The sequence below is a fragment of the Trifolium pratense genome, linkage group LG6 (genome assembly GCF_020283565.1).
Source record: "Trifolium pratense cultivar HEN17-A07 linkage group LG6, ARS_RC_1.1, whole genome shotgun sequence".
Lineage (NCBI taxonomy): Eukaryota > Viridiplantae > Streptophyta > Magnoliopsida > Fabales > Fabaceae > Trifolium > Trifolium pratense.
The window spans coordinates 21,081,699-21,107,098 of NC_060064.1; the positions used below are offsets into that span (position 1 = coordinate 21,081,699).

General features: G+C 29.6%; 4 protein-coding genes and 1 pseudogene across 4 annotated transcripts; 4 read left to right on the plus strand and 1 right to left on the minus strand.

Annotated features, from left to right (window-relative positions):
- The first annotated feature begins 1,895 nt into the window (after positions 1-1,895).
- LOC123888534 (GDSL esterase/lipase CPRD49-like) lies at positions 1,896-4,407 on the plus strand. The gene is made up of 6 exons (XM_045937612.1): positions 1,896-2,265; positions 3,011-3,088; positions 3,272-3,412; positions 3,546-3,619; positions 3,718-3,867; positions 3,948-4,407. The coding sequence occupies exons 1-6, from the start codon at positions 2,164-2,166 to the stop codon at positions 4,159-4,161; spliced, it is 759 nt and encodes a 252-aa protein (XP_045793568.1). The 5' UTR covers positions 1,896-2,163; the 3' UTR covers positions 4,162-4,407.
- A 2,100-nt stretch (positions 4,408-6,507) lies between these two features.
- LOC123891894 (GDSL esterase/lipase CPRD49-like) lies at positions 6,508-12,566 on the plus strand. Its single transcript, XM_045941764.1, has 7 exons — positions 6,508-6,531; positions 9,076-9,216; positions 10,245-10,322; positions 10,903-11,043; positions 11,389-11,462; positions 11,771-11,920; positions 12,014-12,566. The coding sequence occupies exons 1-7, from the start codon at positions 6,508-6,510 to the stop codon at positions 12,225-12,227; spliced, it is 822 nt and encodes a 273-aa protein (XP_045797720.1). The 3' UTR covers positions 12,228-12,566.
- A 2,579-nt stretch (positions 12,567-15,145) lies between these two features.
- LOC123888532 (GDSL esterase/lipase CPRD49-like) lies at positions 15,146-17,320 on the plus strand. The gene is made up of 6 exons (XM_045937608.1): positions 15,146-15,318; positions 16,066-16,143; positions 16,278-16,418; positions 16,571-16,644; positions 16,743-16,892; positions 16,973-17,320. Exons 1-6 carry the CDS (start codon positions 15,217-15,219, stop codon positions 17,184-17,186), a joined length of 759 nt encoding a protein of 252 aa, XP_045793564.1. The 5' UTR covers positions 15,146-15,216; the 3' UTR covers positions 17,187-17,320.
- A 2,852-nt stretch (positions 17,321-20,172) lies between these two features.
- On the plus strand, positions 20,173-25,348 carry LOC123888535 (GDSL esterase/lipase CPRD49-like). The gene is made up of 6 exons (XM_045937613.1): positions 20,173-20,310; positions 21,197-21,274; positions 23,793-23,933; positions 24,128-24,201; positions 24,633-24,782; positions 24,876-25,348. Exons 1-6 carry the CDS (start codon positions 20,215-20,217, stop codon positions 25,087-25,089), a joined length of 753 nt encoding a protein of 250 aa, XP_045793569.1. The 5' UTR covers positions 20,173-20,214; the 3' UTR covers positions 25,090-25,348.
- LOC123893384 lies at positions 21,039-21,129 on the minus strand (annotated as a pseudogene).
- Positions 25,349-25,400: the final 52 nt, after the last annotated feature.

Sequence of the window (25,400 nt, forward strand, 5' to 3'; positions counted from 1 at the left end):
TCTATGGATGCATTATTATATGCAATACCTTGGGTTTAGAAATATCAATAAAACAAGTTACATTTGTTAAATAACTAAATAAGTCACAATTATGTGAGATGAATTATTGGTGAAAAACAACTAGTAATGGCAAAAAGACTAAAATAAAATTCCTCATCTAATTATTTTGGCGAGATGTTTATGTCCCTCAGTTTTTATTTTTTTTATTTTATTTTATTTTTAAATTTTCATAGTTATTTTCACCATAGATAATCCTATTTGAGACGTACACTAAATATGAGTACATCAATCTTTCAACCGGAATTAAATATCCTTAATTGAAAAAGCTTCAAAGCGTGCTCTCATATATTGTTCATTCATTTGTTTGAGTGGTGTTTGATAGGGATGGAATTCATCTAACCTCTGAGGCTAATAGAGATACTTAATGTTCTCAAAGAAGCAGATTCTGTTGGGGAATTAACCCAAAACAAAAAGCATAGGAGAATAAAAGATGAATGAAGAATGAATAATTTGAGAGAAATGACTTATTGAAAACTAAGCAGAAATTGAATAAAAGAAAAGTAAAATCTTAATCTTCCACAAATGGCCTTATTTGTTTATATACAAGTTTGTTACTTCAACTGAAGATAACTGTCTAACTACCTAGGACAAACAAAAGTAACTGAATTATAAATGTACAAAAACTAACTAACTAACTGCCTCTAAAAGCTAAGAAAGCAGAAACGCGCATCAGAACCAAAACAGAGTTTCATATGCTTCAGAACTTATATCAGTCTTCAGAGGTTGCAAGGTTCAAATGTTGTGTTGTTTTAGAGTTTGAAACGCTTCAGAGCTTGGATTACTAGTCAAACCAATAGATTTGGAACCTTGCTTGCATTGGAAGTCACCGAAAATGAATTTGGAGAAGATTAATTCACTCTATGATCCACTTGGCCCAGACGAAAAAACAACTTTGAATGTGATTGATGTGCATATTTGTGAACAAAAGACATGTTCCAATTCATTGAATCATTTACAACAACCATAAATAACACGAATTTAAAACTTTGACTAAAGAAAATTGGTTTTCTTAGTTCTTTTTTTATCACTTCTATGACTATATTTGATTTATTAAATTGCTTAAAATATTTCACTATTTTTGGGTTTTATGTCTTTATTGAATGTTCTATGATTTGGATCATCTCTTTTTTATTTTTGATATAACTTCATTGGAAATCTTTTTTTTTTTTTTGACAAATTTTCCTTGTAATTCTTAAATTGTTAATTGTTTTATTTTACAAATTTGACCTGATGGTAAAAAGATAAATGTTGAATTAAATAAAGTTATGGAGTTACGTTACGTGTTAATATTCGCATGAAAAGGAAAAGATGAATAAACACTAGAAAGAAGAGATCTCACTTCTATGTTATTTGGAATATACTTGTATCATTGTGATTCTAGGGATTGTGATAAACATATAAAAAGAACAAGATGGAAAAAAATAATAGTAGTGGGGTGGCTATGGTTCAAGTCAACTAATGATTCTATGATAAAATTTACACAAAAATAGTTGTGAAGGACTAAATTAAAATATTTACTCTATTTTAAAATTCTTGGATATTTACTCTATTTGAATTTTAATAAATATATCAACAAAATAATTATGTCAAATTTTAGTACTAATCAACTATTCGACCTAAGATATAAGTATTTATGGACAATTTAAAGTCGATTGTCCGGAATTTGAACTATGACTCTTACATATATAATTTAATTTTTTTTTTGTTACAAATAATTTAATATATCTACCAATCGAATTAAGTCCGCGTAACGGTTCAAATTAAGTTTGCTTTTAATTGATTATTTCAAAATGTTAATTTTATATATAGTATATTTCTTTTGAATATTTTATTTTAGGTGATTTAGTCATAACAACTAAAATTAAAATAAGGGTAGATATGAACACGAGGAGAAGTTGTAGGTGGTTGAATAAAAACAATGTATGACTTTTTTTTGCCTCACATGGACAAAATGGATATTCTACGTTTTTGGTAATGCATGGTACTTATCCAGTTATCCTATCCATCTTGACTACTATAAGAGAAAAGTAGGTTCATTCCTTATTAGAAATAAAAACGTTAACTACTTTTATCTCCTTTGATACATTATTGTGTTAGGAACAAATGACAACGAGGCCTATATTTGTATTGTTTGGTTCTTCAATTGTTCAACATAGTTATTATGAAGGTTGGGGAGCTACTCTTTCTCATTTGTACTCTCGCAAGGTTAGTACATTTAGATATGTAATATTTTCTCTTTTTTAATTAATTTTTTTTAATATAGATGAATTTAGAGAATCTAAATCCATAAAAAATCTCATTTAATAAAGCTTTAAATTTTGAACTCATACGTACTAAATACATTAAATGTGAACTTTTGTCTCTTAATTATGAGCTCCATTGTAAGTTACGGGGATTAGATAAGGGGTATCAGCATCAACTACATTTTCATTTTATATATATATATATAAAACTACATTTTCATTTCTCTTTTGAAAAAGAAGTATTTGTAGATTTTTTTGCAAAAAAACTTAAAAAATCTTGAGAATTTTTTCTCAAAAATTTTCTGAAATAAATTTTAAGAAAGAGTTTGTCTAACATGTGCAATTGCACATGCTAAAAAAAAAATTAAAAGTTGGAATCTTTTTATTGAAAAACAACTGCTATTTATTAAAATCGAGTCTTTTTACGGTTTAACACATTTAACTCTTAGCTCAAATCAGTTGAACTACCCACCACATCCCTTAATTTAACAATTTTAATCATCTATTATTGAAATTTTAAAACCAGTTTAACACATTTTGAATAATTATTACACATTAAATAATTGTTATTCATACACATTAAAAATAATTATTAATAATTTAGTTAAAAAAAATTAATGATTGAAGAGCTTATAAAGCTTCTTTTGTTTGATAAGTACATACAAATAGACCATGGTCAATTGGTCATAGATTTTTATTTGTTGTAGGCTGATATAGTTTTGCGAGGATACGCTTCTTGGAATTCAAGACGTGCTCTACAAATTTTGGATAAAGTTTTTCCAAAGGTATTGAAAATTTTGGATTTGAGTTGTTTTCAAATTTTTTTTCATGTTGGTCATTTTGTAGTAATTTTTGTTATTTACTCGCTTTTCTTCTCTCTTATTTCGTTGCCATTTTTGAAAAAATCGTTTTCTGTTTTTTACAAAGTCAGTAAACTGTTTTATAACAAAGACTCATTCTTCGTACAGGATGCAATTGAGCAACCATCATTGGTGATTGTATATTTTGGTGGTAATGATTGTATTCGTCCAAATCCAAGTGGCCTTGGTCCTCATGTACCATTGGAGGAATACATAGAAAATATGAGAAAAATTGCTATCCATATAAGGGTAAATGAATCTTATTCTATTGTCACACATTGATTTGGATGATTTTTATGGTTAAAATATATGATTCGAGTAATACTAATATTATTAATTCACTCTTAAATGTAAGTTTGACATAAGTTCTAATGATTGACAGAGCCTATCAGAGAAGACTCGGATTATATTTCTCAGTAATCCTCCCATCGATGAAGCACAACTCAAGTATAACATGTAATAATTACATATATTATATTGCAAAGTATATGATAAAACCTTTGACATTTGAATTTCCTAATATTTCCATTAACAAATTGTTGAAATGAATCCAGTGATGAATTTGGGAAACCGTTAAGGACAAATGAAATATGTGGAATATATTCAAAAGCATGTTTGGAATTGTGTCGCGAGATGAAAATCGAGGCTATTGATGTGTGGTCTGCAATTCAAAAAAAAGAAAACTGGAGAAACGTTTGCTTCATGTAAGTATGTTCTTCAATTAAAATGGTTTAAATATGCATTTCATTAATTAATGTGATTATGTGGTTTGGTTATATTTTAGTGATGGAGTTCATCTATCAACTGAGGGGAGTGAAATATTGACAAAAGAGATATTGAAGGTCATCAAAGAAGCAGAATGGGAACCAAGTTTATACTGGAAACTAATGCCAGTTGAATTTGGAGAAGATTCACCATATGATCCAGTTCTTCCTGATGGAATCTCAACTTTTAATGTCTCCAACATACCTTTTCCTGAAAATGTAGTGTGGGACTAACAGAATAAAATGCTGTTATATGGTAGTCTTGAATCATGCATGTTCTGGAAGGAGATTAATTATGTAGTAGTTAATTTAATAATTTAGAAGTAGAATTCATATTGTTATTTGAGCATTTATTATATTTAAGTTGTTTAGATTGAGTTTTATAGTCTTAAACCGATTTAGGATATTATTATCCATTAATATATGTAGTTTTTGAGACATTGGAGCTTAATCAATGAAAATCTTTTTATCTTGTAGTAGTTTTTTTTATTGTTTTTCTTAGATTTAGAGTTGTTTTCCATAGTTTATAGCAATTTTTTAAGAACCGGATCGGAGGTCGAACCGTTGTGACCTCCGGTTTAAGGTTCAACCGGTCGGATCGGTTCAACCGTTATTAAACCGTTTACATTAAACCGTTCATATAATTTTGAAGTCCGAACTTATTTTACCATAAAAAATAAAAAATCTTGTACTTGTTTTATATATGGAAATATAGGGTCTGTTTGGTAAAAATAAGCTATAAGCTAGCTGATAGCTGATAAGCTAGCTGATAGCTGAAAAGCTAGCTTATAGCTGATAGCTGAAAAGCTAGCTTATTGAAATTAAAGTGTTTGGTAAAATTAGCTTTTAAAGTGGTTATTAAATATAAAATTACATAATTGATAGTGGGTAGTTTATTTTTTAGAGTGGGTAGTTATTAAATTAAAGGGTAAAAATGGAATAAAGTGTAAAAAGCTATAAGCTATAAGCTCAAATGCTACTTGAAATAGCATCTGAAAAAAAGCTATAAGCTAGTACAAAAAGCTTGTTACCAAACACCTCTAATTTTTTGAAACAAGCTTATAAGCTCATATAATAAGCTATAAGCTAGCTTATTTGTGTTACCAAACAGAGCCATAAAGATTTTTTCCTTAAAAAAATAAATCACATTGGGCTTTTTTAAAAATCAAACTTCTAACTTTCTATGGCCCAAATTTACTTCTATATACTCCCTCCGTCCCAAATTATAAGGGAAAATAAAAAAATCACACTTATTAAGAAAAAGTAAAACATGAGAATTTGAAGTATGATTTTGTGGGTTTTCCTTGGAATAAGTTGCATAGGAAGATGTAAAAACAATTTTTATTGGTTGTTGTTTATTGAAAAAATGAGAGAGAGAAGAAATTAAATGCAATTTGCATTTAATTTTATGAAAATAAAGAAAAAACATTCTTGAAAATGATTTTTTCTCTTATAATTTGGGACAAAAAAATGGGTTTTTTTCCCTTATAATTTGGGACGGAGGGAGTATATTATAATAACACACTAGTAACACAAACCCTAAAAAACTAAAATAGATGCACAGCCGCCTCCTCCTATTCTCTCTTCACATCTGTTTTTTTTTTTTTCAAGGGGAAACTGATTACTAGTTTTTGATTTATTCATGTTATGTCATTGTTATTGTTTTATTGTTTCTTGTGTACCTCTAATTTCTTCTTTTTCTTCATTCCTTGTGTTCCATAAATAAACTTCCCTCTTTGTTCATGAAAAACTTGGAAGAAAATGGAAAAGTTAATGTTACATTTATTTTACATAGGAAAAGTTAATACTTAATAACAATGGAAAAAATGAAAAAAAGTAAGCATTTGTTTGAAACTGAAATTAACAAAAAAAAACATAAAAAATGTTTCACTCCCATGTTTTGCGTTTCCAGTGAAATGAAAACAGAAAAAGCAAAAAAAATGAAAAATTCATTTTTTTTATCTGAGTGAGAACCGGCCGATTTTCCAGAACCGTAACTGGTTCACCGGTTTCGACGGTTCCCACCGGTTCACTCTGGTTCATAACGGTTTTTTACCGGATTTATTGACTACCGGTTTTGGCCTTTCTTCCGGACCGGTGCTGTGTCCGGTTCACGGTCAAACCGGTCGAACCGACCGGCCCGGTCCGGTTCTTAAAACATTGGTTTATAGACTTGGCAATATGATCATGATTTCTCATGTGAGTAGTAAAATTTGAATCTGGTTTGTGTGTATTTTTAATTGAGGAAAACAACAAAAGATAGACTCAAAGTACATGATACCCAAGATAAAGAGAGAATATATTTTGAAAACCATTTTGAAACAACTTAAATGACACAATTTTTAACCTCCCAATTAGCATTAATGCCTTCATCCCTAATCCCTAATAATAATAAATTAAATTCTATCAGATGTTAGCTGGTTTAGTGGTGATTGGCGCTGAACTTGGTAGGGAGGATCACGGTTCGATCCCCCGCAACTGCATTTAGTAGGGGACTGGAACCACTTGATGCCAGAACTCGTCCCGGACTCTGGACTACTAGGGTCCTCTTCCCCCTAATTGAGTTAGCTAAAGATAAAGATGAGAGCCCAAGCCCTTCCAAAGGTGATATTTAGAAGTATCTTAAAGACTTTTTTTCTTTTGGCTTAAATGCAGTTTTGTCCCCTGTTTTGATTAAATCGAAATTTTAACCCACCTGTTTTAAAACGTGGACTTTTACCCCCTGTTTTATAATTTTTTGGATTTTGCCCCCCTAAAATTCTGCTTTCGAGTCACAACTTCAAAGCTTCGCACACAACTCAATTTAGATCAATAATTCACCAAACGGATATCAAAATGACCGTAATCGAGTTATCTTTCCACAGAATCAAACTCCACTAAATTTAGAGTTACAAAAAGAGATTAATTACCGTTTTAGTGAAGGTATGTCCCCAAAATTCTGCACAAAATCTGCTTTCGAGTCACAACTTGAAAGTTTCGCACACAACTCAATTTGGATCAATAATTCACCAAACGGATACCGAAATGACCATAATCAAGTTAGCTTTCCACAGAATCAAACCCCACTAAATTTGGAGTTACAAAGAGAGATTAATTACCGTTTTAGTGAAGATGGCTAATAGTTAGTTACAAGTTGTTGAATTGATAACTTGGTGAACAAATTACCGAGTACGCTTGTTTTTTTGACTAATTACTGAGTATACTTAGATTAGTATAAATACTCATCTTGTACTTTGAGTTAATTCAAAATCATTCAATAAATAATGAATCTTCTCTCTGATTCTCTCAATATGGTATCCCAAGCTATTTGTAACTTGCTTATCACTTTCCTCTTATTTCTTGCATTTTTCTGCAATTTCAATCTATGATCTTCTGGTCTTTTAGGTCGGATTAGTATCATGAACAACTCATTTAACTCTTGAAATCTAAAATCTGAACATAGACCATACAACCCCCATTTTATAAATAAGACAAGTTATGTTATCTTTTCTTCAAAATTTCGTAAGGAGAAATTGTGTTCTTGGATTTAGGCACTCTCTTTAGCACAAAACAAATTATTGATAAAATTTTCCCCATTAATGAGTTGCAACCCCGAAATTAAGCATGACCACAACAATTAGCTCGGTAAAGGTTTTATGCTTTACTTCCGTTCATTTTAGGAGAGTAAGGTGTAATTGTTACATGAATAATTTTGTGCTCGGTAAAAATATGAGAATCATATTTTGTGACTGTATCAAAATTATTTGATTTTCTTATCTAATAGATTTTTCAATTTCTGTTACAAGAAAAATATTAACATGTCAAAAACATCATCATCAACAAAAGTGATGAAATAATATTTCCAATTTCTATCCAAGGTACCATTAAATTCACATTTAGAGTTTTTATTCATAGTGTGTTTCGTCCTTTCAAAAAAAAATCATAGTGTGTTTCTGATTTTTGAATGATTTGTCAGTTGGCTTCAGAACATTGCCTGTAAATTTGTTTTTAGTGTTGTTCAACACAACACGCACTTCATTTTTCTGTTCTAGCTAGTTTTCTAACTTCTTCAATGCGAAGACATGTAATAATAAGACTTTCAAAGGAATATTCTTTAGCGTTTTTATCCTTTTCAGCTTGTTCATCTATTTCATGTACAACTGGAATATCTTTCTTGAAAATATTAGCAACTCTTTTGTTGTTATAAATTATTTTTTTTGTTGTTAATGTTTAAAGTGATTCTCTTCAAACCCAAATGGTTTGTCACAATCAGCAACATCATAACTTTTGTGCCATTAATTTCATCGGTAGTCATGACACACATGAAACGTCTTAAAATTGTTGTTACCGGAGTTAAAAAAAACCGTTTAAATAATATTCAGCCACTGAAGAGCTTGAGTAATGGACTAGGTTGCTCTCTTTAAGATGATTCGCAGCACTGTCAAAAATTGTACAAACAGACTATCACCACGACGTTCCCAGTATAAAACAGCTCAACTACAACTATAACGGAGTCCTACTGCACGATTTCTAGAAATAGACTCTTAAATATGGTACAAAAATCACTCTCATATGATACTAAGACCAATCTAATACGGTGATTTTACCATTCTAATATGGTAGTATAACCAGTTTAATATGATACTCTAACCATTCTAATATAGTACTTTTAACCACTCTAATACGTTACTTTAACCATTCTAATATGAATTTGAAATTCACTAGTGTGAGCACCTTAAAATATGAGAATAACTCATGTGGTATACTCTCTTTAACTAACATTTATATGTCACCTAATCCAATTGCATTAAACTAAAATCTCACATTACACAATCTTGTGATGAAACGGACTCATCATATTATATACATTGATAATATACATAATCAACCTTATGATGAAACGAACTCATCATATCATGATCATACAGATTGATAATATATCATATCATACATCATACATATAATTATAATAACTATCATACTGATGAGATTCAAATAGGGTGTCGTGTTGTGTTCACACTTAGGAAGAATACATTGACATATTAGGAAGAATATATAAAGCTTTATAATTTTCAAATATTTACATTTATTTGTGCACAATGTGATTATTTTGATTTTGTTGATAAATATTATTCACCTTTGATATATACTCGTCATTTTTAATTACAGAATGCCATTGAGCAGCCATCGTTGGTAATTGTGTACTTCGGTGGTAATGATTGTATTCCTCCACATCCAAGTGGCCTTGGTCCTCATGTACCATTAGGGGAATACATAGAAAATATGACGAAAATTGCTATCTATATAAAGGTAAAAGATGAAATTTCAAAATCAATTTAAAAATTGGTCCCCATTATTTTAAGAATTGCTCCACACTTCATGATTTTTTAATTTTTTTTTTTATAAAATCTTCATGAAATTCTTATTTAAAAATTCAAATTTCATCTCATATTTATGAATGTTAAGTTTGACATATTTATGTTGAGTGGATAACATTAATTACAATTAATTAATTCTTTTTGTCAATTTTCATTTAAATCGTTCAAATGACTAACAGAGTTGCACACCGGATAACTTACGAGGGTGTCAAGTGGAAGTTTTAAAAGAAATCAACTCAAAATTTGACGGAAATATCAAACTTATAGTAACATCACTAACATAAGGGACCGACTTGAAAGTTTTTAAACGTAGATGACAAATTTGAAATAAATGTAAGGGATCAAATATGAAAGTAAACCTTTAAAATAATCTTTAAAGGCTAGGAAAATGCTAACAAGTGTTTCAGGCACAAAAAAAAAAAATTTCTTTAAAATAATTCATTCAATGTCTTGAAATTTTAGAAAATATTTTTTTCCTCGTAATGTTTTTACTTTAGTTTTTATTTTTGTTTCTTTAATTAATGCCTTGACAAATTAACATGATTTTTATTATTATTATTATTTTTAACAAATTAAAAATCATTTATATTACGGATATGTTAAATGTAAATTGTTCAAGTAATGTAACTTTGGGTTATATCAAAGTGATTATTGAGATGAATTGCAAAAAGGTTATGGAATATGTCAACCATCCCAAAGCAAATAGATCATAATATGGTTTTCTGATCACAAGTTGTTCTCTTCTTTCTAATTATCAAGACTATGTAGTTGTCTTTGCTAGACGGCAAGCAAACGGAAGCGCTCATGCTCTTGCACGAGCAGCTCTATCTCATGTTTCTCGCAATACTTTTGATTCAATTCTTACTTATATTGCTCCTATTATTATAAATGAAATACATCAAGTTTGGTTCCATAGAAAAAAAAAGTAATGTATTTATGTAAAAGGTGAAATTTTTGTAGGCGGATATAATTTTGCGGGGATACGCTAGTTGGAATTCAAGACGTGCTCTCCAAAACGTGGATAAAATTTTTCCAAAGGTATTGAGTGGAGACCATATTACCACATCAATTTGAAATAATTCATTCATTTTTTACTTCAATGGTAACAACTCGCAACTCTTAAGAACTTATATTGGACCCTATACAACTATAACTCACATTATTAATATTTTATTTATGCATGATAAAACAATGCTATAAAAAAAAAAAGTAAATCAAACAAATATATTGTTATTTTATTCCTATTAATGTTGAAGTTCCATTGCTTCGTAATGGAACCGTATTGACAGGTTGAATACTCACCTTTATCTCCAATAGTGAACAGTAATAAATTTCAGATACACACTTGCGGACAATCAAGTTACCTCTGCTGGAGTTGTTCTAATTTTTTACGAATTTTAGTTGGGAACTATGCGGCTACTCACTCTAATTTTTATGTTAAGAGAAAATTTATTTATAAATTTATTGAATAATTAATATATTTAATTTATAATATAACTAGATAGATTAGTTATTTAATAAATCTAAATTAATTTTTTTTTCTTATATAAATTTTAAAAGGAGTATTTTGATTTTGCTGACAAAGACTCACTTCTAGTACTGTCATTATTAATTACAGAATGCCATTGAGCAACCATCGTTGGTAATTGTGTACTTCGGTGGTAATGATTGTATTCCTCCACATCCAAGTGGCCTTGGTCCTCATGTACCATTAGGGGAATACATAGAAAATATGAGGAAAATTGCTATCTATATAATGGTACTCTCCTTCATTTACAGATTCTCTTTAATATATGTGAAATGATAAAACATAAAAAGTTTCATTTCAAGAGTTTTTTTAGCTTAAATTTTATACATTGTATGTATTAACAACATAGGGAGTAAATTTACACATAATTAATACATTGTAAATTTAATTTATTAATATATGATGAAATATTTGGTTAATATCACTCACAAACTTAATTAAGGTATAACCATGTTATAAAAGTCTCAAATTTCATCTCATATTTATGAATGTTAATTTTTATTGATAATATATTTTCCGTTAAAAAAATAATAATTTATGAATGTTAAGTTTGACATAATTTCTAATGATTGACAGAGTCTCTCACATAAGACTCGGATTATATTTCTTAGTAATCCTCCAATCAATGAGGAACTAATCAAGAGCAAAAGGTAATAACTTGGTTTGCAATTTTGATTACTAGTCAAAATAGCACATAAAACTGATAGATATCACATACAAGTGATGCATGACTCGAATACATGTACATTATATCATGACTACATAATCTAACGAAACTATATAGGAAAAAGTCACTTATTTTTTAGCCGAGGTTATCATATTTAGTCACTTATTTTTTAGAATATCAAATACACCTTACTATTTATTTAAAGCTATTTTAGAAATAAATATATCTAGAACTTTGATATTTTTAATTCCTAATTTTTATATTAACAAATTGTTGGAATGATGAAACTAGTGACAAATTTGGGTTACCACCAAGGACAAATGAAGTAATTCGAATATATTCAGAAGCATGTTTAGATCTATGTCGCGAGATGAAAATCAAGGCTATTGATATGTGGTCTGCAATTCAGAAAAAAGATGATTGGAAAAATGTTTGTCTCATGTAAGTATAATGGTCACATATGTATGCTCTTAAAATAAAATGATTTAAATTTGCATTTTATTGATTTAGTTAGGTGGTTTGGTTATATTTTAGGGATGGAATTCATCTATCAACCGAGGGGAGTGAAATATTGAGAAAAGAGATATTGAAAGTTCTCAAAGAAGCAGAATGGGAACCAAGTCTATATTGGAAGTCAATGGCAGTTGATTTTGGAGAAGATTCACCATATGATATTGTTTCTCCAGATGGAAAGGGAACTATTAATTTCTCTGACTTTCCGTTTCCTGAAGGAGTAGAGTGGGACTAGACGGAAGCAGATTTCACGCTGTAATATTCCACACAGTTTTCACACAGTTCTGAATGTGGACCGTCCGATATGTTATGTATGGTTGTGATTGTTTTGATGGATTTTACAACTGATTTTATCAGAACCGTCTGATCAACAAGCAATGACCAAGATTGAAACTGCGTGAAAACTGTGTGGTTTTATAACTGTAGCAAATCCAGATCCGGACTAGACTTACGTGCCGTAAAATCCCTAGGTAATAATAATTGAATAAAATGCTACAATCCTAATGGAAAGAAAACTATTTGATCATGCATGGTTTTTCACCATTTGAGTAATGAAATTTGATTGTAATTTAAATTCACCATATTGTTATGTAAGTTTAATTTCCATGGTTTAATTTTAATTCTTTGGCTAAAATTACAAATGTAGTTGGCAGTTTTTTTTTTTTTTACTAAAATAAAAAATATTCGTTCATTCAAATTGGTAGAGTACATCATATTTATGATGAATCTGAAAAATGATGAATCCGCGAACAAATTTACAACATTCAAGTCCATAGCATAAAACTGCATACTCATACCTACAAATAATGTGATATGATAAAATCAAAGTAACTCAAATATATATATTCCTCTAAATCAGCATCGTTGTCGAACTTAGTTGGCCCTGCAAAGTAGGACATATAGGAGTATAGTGTAAGCCAGTGTTGGTGGAATTATATATGTTAGTTTTTGAGATTGAACAGAAGACCTCTTTTTAAAATTCCTTCAATGGTACGTAGTTCACCAGCCAAACTATTTAAATAGGACTTCTGGACAAAATAACGATGGAATAGTCTATGGATGCATTATTATATGCAATACCTTGGGTTTAGAAATATCAATAAAACAAGTTACATTTGTTAAATAACTAAATAAGTCACAATTATGTGAGATGAATTATTGGTGAAAAACAACTAGTAATGGCAAAAAGACTAAAATAAAATTCCTCATCTAATTATTTTGGCGAGATGTTTATGTCCCTCAGTTTTTATTTTTTTTATTTTATTTTATTTTTAAATTTTCATAGTTATTTTCACCATAGATAATCCTATTTGAGACGTACACTAAATATGAGTACATCAATCTTTCAACCGGAATTAAATATCCTTAATTGAAAAAGCTTCAAAGCGTGCTCTCATATATTGTTCATTCATTTGTTTGAGTGGTGTTTGATAGGGATGGAATTCATCTAACCTCTGAGGCTAATAGAGATACTTAATGTTCTCAAAGAAGCAGATTCTGTTGGGGAATTAACCCAAAACAAAAAGCATAGGAGAATAAAAGATGAATGAAGAATGAATAATTTGAGAGAAATGACTTATTGAAAACTAAGCAGAAATTGAATAAAAGAAAAGTAAAATCTTAATCTTCCACAAATGGCCTTATTTGTTTATATACAAGTTTGTTACTTCAACTGAAGATAACTGTCTAACTACCTAGGACAAACAAAAGTAACTGAATTATAAATGTACAAAAACTAACTAACTAACTGCCTCTAAAAGCTAAGAAAGCAGAAACGCGCATCAGAACCAAAACAGAGTTTCATATGCTTCAGAACTTATATCAGTCTTCAGAGGTTGCAAGGTTCAAATGTTGTGTTGTTTTAGAGTTTGAAACGCTTCAGAGCTTGGATTACTAGTCAAACCAATAGATTTGGAACCTTGCTTGCATTGGAAGTCACCGAAAATGAATTTGGAGAAGATTAATTCACTCTATGATCCACTTGGCCCAGACGAAAAAACAACTTTGAATGTGATTGATGTGCATATTTGTGAACAAAAGACATGTTCCAATTCATTGAATCATTTACAACAACCATAAATAACACGAATTTAAAACTTTGACTAAAGAAAATTGGTTTTCTTAGTTCTTTTTTTATCACTTCTATGACTATATTTGATTTATTAAATTGCTTAAAATATTTCACTATTTTTGGGTTTTATGTCTTTATTGAATGTTCTATGATTTGGATCATCTCTTTTTTATTTTTGATATAAATTCATTGGAATTTTTTTATTTTTTTTTTTTGACAAATTTTCCTTGTAATTCTTAAATTGTTAATTGTTTTATTTTACAAATTTGACCTGATGGTAAAAAGATAAATGTTGAATTAAATAAAGTTATGGAGTTACGTTACGTGGTAATATTCGCATGAAAAGGAAAAGATGAATAAACACTAGAAAGAAGAGATCTCACTTCTATGTTATTTGGAATATACTTGTATCATTGTGATTCTAGGGATTGTGATAAACATATATAAAAAGAACAAGATGGAAAAAAATAATAGTAGTGGGGTGGCTATGGTTCAAGTCAACTAATGATTCTATGATAAAATTTACACAAAAATAGTTGTGAAGGACTAAATTAAAATATTTACTCTATTTTAAAATTCTTGGATATTTACTCTATTTGAATTTTAATAAATATATCAACAAAATAATTATGTCAAATTTTAGTACTAATCAACTATTCGACCTAAGATATAAGTATTTATGGACAATTTAAAGTCGATTGTCCGGAATTTGAACTATGACTCTTACGTATATAATTTATTTATTTTTTTGTTACAAATAATTTAATATATCTACCAATCGAATTAAGTCCGCGTAACGGTTCAAATTAAGTTTGCTTTTAATTGATTATTTCAAAATCTTAATTTTATATATAGTATATTTCTTTTGAATATTTTTTTTAGGTGATTTAGTCATAATAATAACTAAAATCAAAATAAGGGTAGATATGAACACGTGGAGAAGTTGTAGGTGGTTGAATTAAAACAATGTATGACTTTTTTTGGCCTCACATGGACAAAATGGATACTCTACGTTTTTGGTAATGCATGGTACTTATCCAGTTATCCAATCCATCTTGACTACTATAAGAGAAAAGTAGGTTCATTCCTTATTAGAAATAAAAAAACGTTAACTACTTTTATCTCCTTTGATACATTATTGTGTTAGGAACAAATGACAACGAGGCCTATATTTGTATTGTTTGGTTCTTCAATTGTTCAACATAGTTATTATGAAGGTTGGGGAGCTACTCTTTCTCATTTGTACTCTCGCAAGGTTAGTACATTTAGATATGTAATATTTTCTCTTTTTTAATTAATTTTTTTTAATATAGATGAATTTAGAGAATCTAAATCCATAGAAAATCTCATTTAATAAAGCTTTAAATTTTGAACTCATACGTACTAAATACATTAAATGTGAACTTTTGTCTCTTAATTATGAGCTCCATTGTAACTATAATTATTTACGGTGATCAGATAAGGGGTATCAGCATCAACTACATAATATATATATATATATATATATATATATATATATATATATATATATAAACTACATTTTCACTTCTTTTTTTAAAAAGAAGTATTTGTAGATTTTTTTGCAAAAAAAACTTAAAAAATCTTGAGAATTGTTTTCTCATAAATTTTCTGAAACAAATTTTAAGAAAGAGTTTGTCTAACATGTACAATGCACATGCTAAAAAAAAGTTGGAATCCTTTTATTGAAAAACAACTACTATTTATTAAAATCGAGTCTTTTTACGGTTTAACACATTTAACTCTTAGCTCAAATCAGTTGAACTAGCCACCACATCCCTTAATTTAACAATTTTAATCATCTATTTTTGAAATTTTAAAACCAGTTTAACACATTTTGAATAATTATTACACATTAAATAATTGTTATTCATACACATTAAAAATAATTATTAATAATTTAGTTAAAAAAAAATTAATGATTGAAGAGCTTATAAAGCTTCTTTTGTTTAGTCAATTGGTCATAGATTTTTATTTGTTGTAGGCTGATATAGTTTTGCGAGGATACGCTTCTTGGAATTCAAGACGTGCTCTACAAATTTTGGATAAAGTTTTTCCAAAGGTATTGCAAATTTTGGATTTGAGTTCTTTTCAATTTTTTTCTCATATTGGTCATTTTGTAGTAATTTTAGTTATTTTAGTCATGCATAATGTGATTATTTTGATTTTGTTGACAAAGACTCATTCTTGGCACAGGATGCAATTGAGCAACCATCATTGGTGATTGTATATTTTGGTGGTAATGATTGTATTCGTCCAAATCCAAGTGGCCTTGGTCCTCATGTACCATTGGAGGAATACATAGAAAATATGAGAAAAATTGCTATCCATATAAGGGTAAATGAATCTTATTCTCTTGTCACAAATTTTTTACATTGATTAATTTGGATGATTTTTATGGTTAAAATATATGATTAGAGTTAGAGTAGTACTAATATTATTAATTCACTCTTAAATGTAAGTTTGACATAAGTTCTAATGATTGACAGAGCCTATCAGAGAAGACTCGGATTATATTTCTCAGTAATCCTCCCATCGATGAAGCACAACTCAAGTATAACATGTAATAATTACATATATTATATTGCAAAGTATATGATAAAACCTTTGACATTTGAATTTCCTAATATTTCCATTAACAAATTGTTGAAATGAATCCAGTGATGAATTTGGGAAACCGTTAAGGACAAATGAAATATGTGGAATATATTCAAAAGCGTGTTTGGAATTGTGTCGCGAGATGAAAATCGAGGCTATTGATGTGTGGTCTGCAATTCAAAAAAAAGAAAACTGGAGAAACGTTTGCTTCATGTAAGTATGTTCTTCAATTAAAATGGTTTAAATATGCATTTCATTAATTAATGTGATTATGTGGTTTGGTTATATTTTAGTGATGGAGTTCATCTATCAACCGAGGGGAGTGAAATATTGACAAAAGAGATATTGAAGGTCATCAAAGAAGCAGAATGGGAACCAAGTTTATACTGGAAACTAATGCCAGTTGAATTTGGAGAAGATTCACCATATGATCCAGTTCTTCCTGATGGAATCTCAACTTTTAATGTCTCCAACATACCTTTTCCTGAAAATGTAGTGTGGGACTAGACTTATGTGGAAAATTTATAGAATCCTTAGGGAAATAACAGAATAAAATGCTGTTATATGGTAGTCTTGAATCATTAATATATGAAGTTTTTGAGACATTGGAGCTTAATCAATGAAATTCTTTTTACCTTGTAGTAGTTTTTTTTTTATTGTTTTTCTTAGATTTAGAGTAGTTTTCCATAGTTTATAGACTTGGTAATATGATCATGATTTCTCATGTGAGTAGTAAAATTTGAATCTGGTTTGTGTGTATTTTTAATTGAGGAAAACAACAAAAGATAGACTCAAAGTACATGATACCCAAAATAAAGAGAGAATATATTTTGAAACAACTTAAATGACACAATTTTTAACCTCCCAATTCATCCCTAATCCCTAATAATAATAAATTAAATTCTAGCAGATGTTAGTTGGTATAGTGGTGATTGGTGCTGAACTTGGTAGGGAGAACCATGGTTCGATCCCCCGCAACTGCATTTGGGAGGGGACTGGAACCACTTGATACCAGAACTCGTCCCGAACTCTGGACTACTAAGACCCCCTTCCCCTAGGAACCAGAGGGTGAAAACAAAAAAAAAAAAATTCTCGAACTCTCAATTCTCCATTCAGGGACCGATTGAAGGGGGGCAGCAGGGTCAACCGACTCCACTTGTCTATTATACTTTAGTAAAAGTTTATATATTTATGTCATATGACCTCGCTTATTATAAGGTATTGTTGTCTTCACATAGTTAATTTATTCGATTAAATAAATTATAAAATTAATAAAAATACTAATTATTGTCTTAAGAGTATTAATTAAGAAACATAAGTAAGTAATTTTGTATAAAAAATATTTAATTATACATTTTCATATTTAATAGTGATTAAAAGCTAGGTATATATATATATATATATATATATATATATATATATATATATATATATATATATATATATATATATATATATGATAATTACATTTGAATGGAGGGTAAATGGGGAATAAGCTGCGCCGCTAACCATTTTTTGGATGACAAAATCAATCCGCTTAAATACTACATCTAGAGACCTAGGAGACACCACATCGCTATGCATGACTCTTTGAACTCTTTTCAAAATATTCATAGCATCTGATGCTAGGAAACCAAACGTGTCAATTGCAAATGGTATAAACACATGTTGATTGTCATAACACGCTCTCTCATGTTTGGCCACTTTGCTTGAAGTAGCTTTGAGCGCTTGTCCTATAGTTAAATCCATAGTCGTCAATCCCACAAGTAGGGAAACTCACGTCAAATCCACACATGCATGTTTTCCTCATACCCACCCGTACACCAAAACATCGGCTAGCCTCAATGTAGATCTCCCCTCCATTCTCCCTGTCATAATACACCTTATCCCACTTTATCCAATTAATTTTTCTAGATTCCTCACTTCAACCCCACAAAAAAGATTTAAGGCTTAAATGCAGTTTTAACCCCCCCTATTTTGAATAAATTGGAATTTTACCCCCTCTATTTTAAAATTCGGAATTTTACCCCCTATTTTAAAATCCTGAATTTTACCCCTCTATTTTATAATTTTTTGGATTTTGCCCCCCCCCCCCCCCCCCCCCCCCCCCCCCCTCCTCCCCAAATTATGCACAAAATTTGCTTTTGAGCCTCAACTTTAAAGCTTTGCACATAACTCAATTTAGATCAATAATTCACCAAAATGGTACCTAAATAACCGTAATCAAGTTAGTTTTCCACGGAATCAAACCCCACTAAATTTGAAGTTACAGAGAGATTAATTTCCATTTTAGTGAAGGTATGTCCAAATTAATTTTGTATGGACCTACCACTGGTATTTTCGTCATGTCTCTCACCCTATAGCTCCGTTTTGAATAGTATTTACATTTCCGAAAAGCTAACGAAATTATCCTTGTTGGCCTTTTAATTTCATCTAATTTGGAGTTACGATGCGTTCGGTAGACGATGTTGAATTTGATGATCAGAAGCAAATTTTTGCAGAATTAGTAATTGAACAGGTCTGCACTAAATCAATAAATATTCTCCCTGTGTAACTCCAAATTTAGTGGGACATAATTCTATGGAAATCTAACTCAATTACGGTCATTTAGGTACCAGTTTGGTGAATTATTGATCAAAATTGAGTTATGTGCGAAAGTTTGAAGTTGAGGCTCAGAAGCATATTTTGTGCAAAAATTTTGGGGGCAAAATCCAAAAAAAAATTAAAATAGGGGGGTAAAATTCCGGATTTTAAAATAGGGATAAAATTTCGATTTATTCAAAATAGAGGGGGTAAAATTGCATTTAAGTCAAAATTTAAATAAGGACTCAATGGAAAAAAAAGTATATCTGCAGGAACTTTGAAGAAGGAAAAAAATAAACCGGCAACGAATACAAGACATAATTAAACATTACACCATCCATAAAAAAATACTCTCTACTTTTCTACCCAGACAATTTCTTACGTATTTAATTCTAGTAGTAGGAGTTTGTAAAAAAAATAAATAAAAAATTGCAGTTATAGAAGAATAATGAGGGATTTGTCGATTTGGATTCTCTACATTTACCTATATTTAGTTTATTTTTAAGGTTAATTTTATCATTAATTACCACCTACCGTACTGTCTCTCTTCATTCTCTCTCTTAACATTTTTATATTAAATGCAAGTGAATGTAGATGAATTTAAAAGATTTTTAAACGTAGAGAATCCAAATCCAGTACTGAGAAAACTAAATTCATAAACAATTAATAAATGTTTAAATTTGATGAGTTGCCATTTGTTGCTTCCTTAGCTAGCTGTATCAATTAATGTCGCCATGTTACATGCATATGTGGATTGTGATTATTGAGATAAATGTAATAGATATTTGAGATTAATTTATAAGATTTTGCAAGAGAATCCAGAAACTACGATCCGCACTCCTCCTCCATCAAGTTGACATTCATATGGAAATAAATTAGTAATTAGATTAGATGTGTATAAGTCATTAAGTATCCCCTTTATCACAGCTCAGTGTGTTAGGGCAAAAACGCAATGAGGCCTCAATTTGTATTGTTTGGTTCTTCCATTGTTCAACACAGTTATTATGAAGGTTGGGGAGCTACTCTTTCTCACTTGTATGCTCGTAAGGTACACACTTTCTTACTCTTAAAACCATATTATGTCGGTGACCGTCGAATTTTATTCTAACGATCACTGATATGGTAACAATGTGAATGCATGATTTTAATTAGCGCGAATTCAGGTTTGAAAGATTGAGTACTCAATATAGTATTAGACATATAAATTTCTTGTATTAATTCACCATGTACATATTTTTTAATTACTTCTAAATATGTTATGTAAAATAAGATTTTATATAGCTAAGACATAGAGTTTAAGTGATTAATGAGCTCCCATTAAGATGAATTGTTTGGGTGAACCCGAGTTTGATTTCCTGTAGAAACAATTTTAAGCCAGACTTTACTTTGCCTCGTGTGTAGTCGAAATCCAGATTACCGAGATCCCTTTCCACCGAAAAGTTAAATTTCTTATTTATTTTGTCATTTGCAAAATTTATTATTGTTTTATGGCCGGATTTGACTTATTTTTTAGCTTACAAAAATAGCTTATGCAAATAAATTAACTTTTATGTTAATTTATAAATTTTCACTAACAAAAAATTGTATCTTTAATTATCAGCTATTTTCTCATAAAGTACCTTAAAAAACTTATAAGCAAAAATTAGTCAAATCCATTTTTGTTGATATTTTGGGACAAGAAAACATCTTATAATATTATTATTATTATTATTATTGACGAAATATATTAATATATCCCTCTTTTATGTATATAATTATTTTAGCCTCTTCAAAAAGAAATAATTATTATTTTTTGTTTCTGTCTCCTTAGAAATCAAGGACACAGTAGTACAACCCTATAGAACAGATCCTGTTCAAGTAAGGTCGTAGGAAATAATTATTATTATTGTTAGTGTTTTTCTTGTTATCATATGCCCTATATTGATTTGATGTAGGCAGATATAATTTTGCGGGGATACGCTGGATGGAACTCAAGCCGTGCTCTGCAATGTGTGGATAAAATATTTCCAAAGGTAATGAGAATCCCTTTGAGTGTTTTTTTCTTTTGGCTTAAATGCAGTTTTGTCCCCCTTATTTTGATTAAATCGGAATTTTACCCCTCCTATTTTAAAACGCGGACTTTTAACCCTCTGTTTTATAATTTTTGGATTTTGCCCCCCCCTAAAATTTTGCTTTCGAGTCACAACTTCAAAGCTTCGCACACAACTCAATTTGGATCAATAATTCACCAAAAGGATATCGAAATGACCGTAATCGAGTTATCTTTCCACAGAATCAAAACCTACTAAATTTAGAGTTACAAAATTAGATTAATTACCGTTTTAGTGAAGGTATGTCCCCAAATTTCTGCACAAAATCTGCTTTCGAGTCATAACTTCAAAGCTTCGCACACAACTCAATTTGGATCAATAATTCACCAAACGGATACCGAAATGACCATAATCGAGTTATATTTCCACAGAATCAAACCCCACTAAATTTGGAGTTACAAAAAGATATTAATTACCGTTTTAGTGAAGATGGTTAATAGTTAGTTACAAGTTGTTGAATTGATAACTTGGTGAACAAATTACCGAGTACGCTTGTTTTTTTGACTAATTACTGAGTATACTTAGATTAGTATAAATACTCATCTTGTACTTTGAGTTAATTCAAAATCATTCAATAAATAATGAATCTTCTCTCTGATTCTCTCAATATGGTATCCCAAGCTATTTGTAACTTGCTTATCACTTTCCTCTTATTTCTTGCATTTTTCTGCAATTTCAATCTATGATCTTCTGGTCTTTTAGGTCGGATTAGTATCATGAACAACTCATTTAACTCTTGAAATCTAAAATCTGAACATAGACCATACAACCCCCATTTTATAAATAAGACAAGTTATGTTATCTTTTCTTCAAAATTTCGTAAGGAGAAATTGTGTTCTTGGATTTAGGCACTCTCTTTAGCACAAAACAAATTATTGATAAAATTTTCCCCATTAATGAGTTGCAACCCCGAAATTAAGCATGACCACAACAATTAGCTCGGTAAAGGTTTTATGCTTTACTTCCGTTCATTTCAGGAGAGTAAGGTGTAATTGTTACATGAATAATTTTGTGCTCGGTAAAAATATGAGAATCATATTTTGTGACTGTATCAAAATTATTTGATTTTCTTATCTAATAGATTTTTCAATTTCTGTTACAAGAAAAATATTAACATGTCAAAAACATCATCATCAACAAAAGTGATGAAATAATATTTCCAATTTCTATCCAAGGTACCATTAAATTCACATTTAGAGTTTTTATTCATAGTGTGTTTCTGATTTTTGAATGATTTGTCAGTTGGCTTCAGAACATTGCCTGTAAATTTGTTTTTAGTGTTGTTCAACACAACACGCACTTCGTTTTTCTGTTCTAGCTAGTTTTCTAACTTCTTCTTCAATGCGAAGACATGTAATAATCAGACTTTCAAAGGAATATTCTTTAGCGTTTTTATCCTTTTCAGCTTGTTCATCTATTTCATGTACAACTGGAATATCTTTCTTGAAAATATTAGCAACTCTTTTGTTGTTATAAATTATTTTTTTTGTTGTTAATGTTTAAAGTGATTCTCTTCAAACCCAAATGGTTTGTCACAATCAGCAACATCATAACTTTTGTGCCATTAATTTCATCGGTAGTCATGGCACACATGAAACGTCTTAAAATTGTTGTTACCGGAGTTAAAAAAAAAACCGTTTAAATAATATTCAGCCACTGAAGAGCTTGAGTAATGGACTAGGTTGCTCTCTTTAAGATGATTCGCAGCACTGTCAAAAATTGTACAAACAGACTATCACCACGACGTTCCCAGTATAAAACAGCTCAACTACAACTATAACGGAGTCCTACTGCACGATTTCTAGAAATAGACTCTTAAATATGGTACAAAAATCACTCTCATATGATACTAAGACCAATCTAATATGGTGATTTTACCATTCTAATATGGTAGTATAACCAGTTTAATATGATACTCTAACCATTCTAATATAGTACTTTTAACCACTCTAATACGTTACTTTAACCATTCTAATATGAATTTGAAATTCACTAGTGTGAGCACCTTAAAATATGAGAATAACTCATGTGGTATACTCTCTTTAACTAACATTTATATGTCACCTAATCCAATTGCATTAAACTAAAATCTCACATTACACAATCTTGTGATGAAACGGACTCATCATATTATATACATTGATAATATACATAATCAACCTTATGATGAAACGAACTCATCATATCATGATCATACAGATTGATAATATATCATATCATACATCATACATATAATTATAATAACTATCATACTGATGAGATTCAAATAGGGTGTCGTGTTGTGTTCACACTTAGGAAGAATACATTGACATATTAGGAAGAATATATAAAGCTTTATAATTTTCAAATATTTACATTTATTTGTGCACAATGTGATTATTTTGATTTTGTTGATAAATATTATTCACCTTTGATATATACTCGTCATTTTTAATTACAGAATGCCATTGAGCAGCCATCGTTGGTAATTGTGTACTTCGGTGGTAATGATTGTATTCCTCCACATCCAAGTGGCCTTGGTCCTCATGTACCATTAGGGGAATACATAGAAAATATGAGGAAAATTGCTATCTATATAAAGGTAAAAGATGAAATTTCAAAATCAATTTAAAAATTGGTCCCCATTATTTTAAGAATTGCTCCACACTTGCTCCACACTTCATGATTTTTTAATTTTTTTTTTTATAAAATCTTCATGAAATTCTTATTTAAAAATTCAAATTTCATCTCATATTTATGAATGTTAAGTTTGACATAATTCCTAATGATTGACAGAGTCTCTCAGAAAAGACTCGGATTATATTTCTTAGTAATCCTCCCATCAATGAGGAACTACTCAAGCAACACAGGTAATAACTACAAGTGATTTATAAAGTTGATAGTAAGTGTCGGACTTAACAATATGATATGGATAATTTACTATTAAGATATTGAATAAATTTTTTTATACGTAATTTGATGGATAATTATTTATTTTTTTTAATATTTAATTTCAGACAATTTGTACTTTGCACAAAAAATTATACCGTGGTTTAATGAAGAATAAATTAGTTATAGTTTTTGACTAGTCATTTGCTCCTTAGTCTATCGGTCTCAAGAATTTTTTTTAAAATCAAACACAATTTAACTTATGTTATCACAATATTCAGTCTTTTATTTTTATAACAGATCAAACGCACCTTATAATTTATTTAAAGTTGTTTTAGAAATAAATAAATCTAGAACTTTGATATACTTAATTCCTAATTTTTATATTAACAAATTATTGGAATGAAACTAGTGACGAATTTGGGCTAATACCAAGGACAAATGAAGTATCTAGAATATATTCAGAAGCGTGTTTGGAACTATGTCAAGAGATGAAAATCAAGGCTATTGATATGTGGTCTGCAATTCAGAAAAAAGATGATTGGAAAAATGTTTGCCTCATGTAAGTATGATGGTCACATATGTATGCTCTTAAAATAAAATGATTTAAATTTACATTTTATTGATTTAGTTAGGTGGTTTGGTTATATTTTAGTGATGGAGTTCATCTATCAACTGAGGGGAGTGAAATATTGAGAAAAGAGATATTGAAAGTCCTCAAAGAAGCAGAATGGGAACCAAGTCTATATTGGAAGTCAATGGCAGTTGATTTTGGAGAAGATTCACCATATGATATTGTTTCTCCAGATGGAAAGGGAACTATTAATTACTCTGACTTTCCTTTTCCTCAAGGAGTAGACTGGGACTAGACTTAATTATGTGCCTTAAAATACGTAGGTAACAATATATCGAATAAAATGCTACAATCTTGATGGAAAGGGAACTATTGATCATGGATTTTCACTTTTCACCTTTTGAGTAGTGAAATTTGACTGTATTTAAATTGAGCAAATTGTTATGTAAGTTTAACAACCATCCATGGTTTTATTTTAAGTTTTTGGCTAATATTATAAATGTAGTTGGTAGTTTTTTATTTTTACAAAAATAAAAAATAGTCATTTATTGAAATCGGTAGATTATATCAGATTCAAGTATAAATTAAATACTGCTAAAAATAAAA

What these genes read in the sequence shown, in the direction of transcription:
- LOC123891894 (XM_045941764.1), top strand. Translation starts at nt 6,508, where the DNA reads ATGAGAGCCCAAGCCCTTCCAAAG. An exon ending in GAACTAATCAAGAGCAAAAG is followed by an intron (nt 11,463 to 11,770) that starts GTAATAACTTGG and finishes TGATGAAACTAG; the next exon opens with TGACAAATTTGGGTTACCAC. An exon ending in TGGAAAAATGTTTGTCTCAT is followed by an intron (nt 11,921 to 12,013) that starts GTAAGTATAATG and finishes GTTATATTTTAG; the next exon opens with GGATGGAATTCATCTATCAA.
- LOC123888532 (XM_045937608.1), top strand. Translation starts at nt 15,217, where the DNA reads ATGACAACGAGGCCTATATTTGTATTGTTTGGTTCTTCAATTGTTCAA. An exon ending in AAATTGCTATCCATATAAGG is followed by an intron (nt 16,419 to 16,570) that starts GTAAATGAATCT and finishes AATGATTGACAG; the next exon opens with AGCCTATCAGAGAAGACTCG. An exon ending in TGGAGAAACGTTTGCTTCAT is followed by an intron (nt 16,893 to 16,972) that starts GTAAGTATGTTC and finishes GTTATATTTTAG; the next exon opens with TGATGGAGTTCATCTATCAA.
- LOC123888535 (XM_045937613.1), top strand. Translation starts at nt 20,215, where the DNA reads ATGAGGCCTCAATTTGTATTGTTTGGTTCTTCCATTGTTCAACACAGT. An exon ending in CTCACTTGTATGCTCGTAAG is followed by an intron (nt 20,311 to 21,196) that starts GTACACACTTTC and finishes GATTTGATGTAG; the next exon opens with GCAGATATAATTTTGCGGGG. An exon ending in AAATTGCTATCTATATAAAG is followed by an intron (nt 23,934 to 24,127) that starts GTAAAAGATGAA and finishes AATGATTGACAG; the next exon opens with AGTCTCTCAGAAAAGACTCG.
- LOC123888534 (XM_045937612.1), top strand. Translation starts at nt 2,164, where the DNA reads ATGACAACGAGGCCTATATTTGTATTGTTTGGTTCTTCAATTGTTCAA. An exon ending in TGGATAAAGTTTTTCCAAAG is followed by an intron (nt 3,089 to 3,271) that starts GTATTGAAAATT and finishes TTCTTCGTACAG; the next exon opens with GATGCAATTGAGCAACCATC. An exon ending in TGGAGAAACGTTTGCTTCAT is followed by an intron (nt 3,868 to 3,947) that starts GTAAGTATGTTC and finishes GTTATATTTTAG; the next exon opens with TGATGGAGTTCATCTATCAA.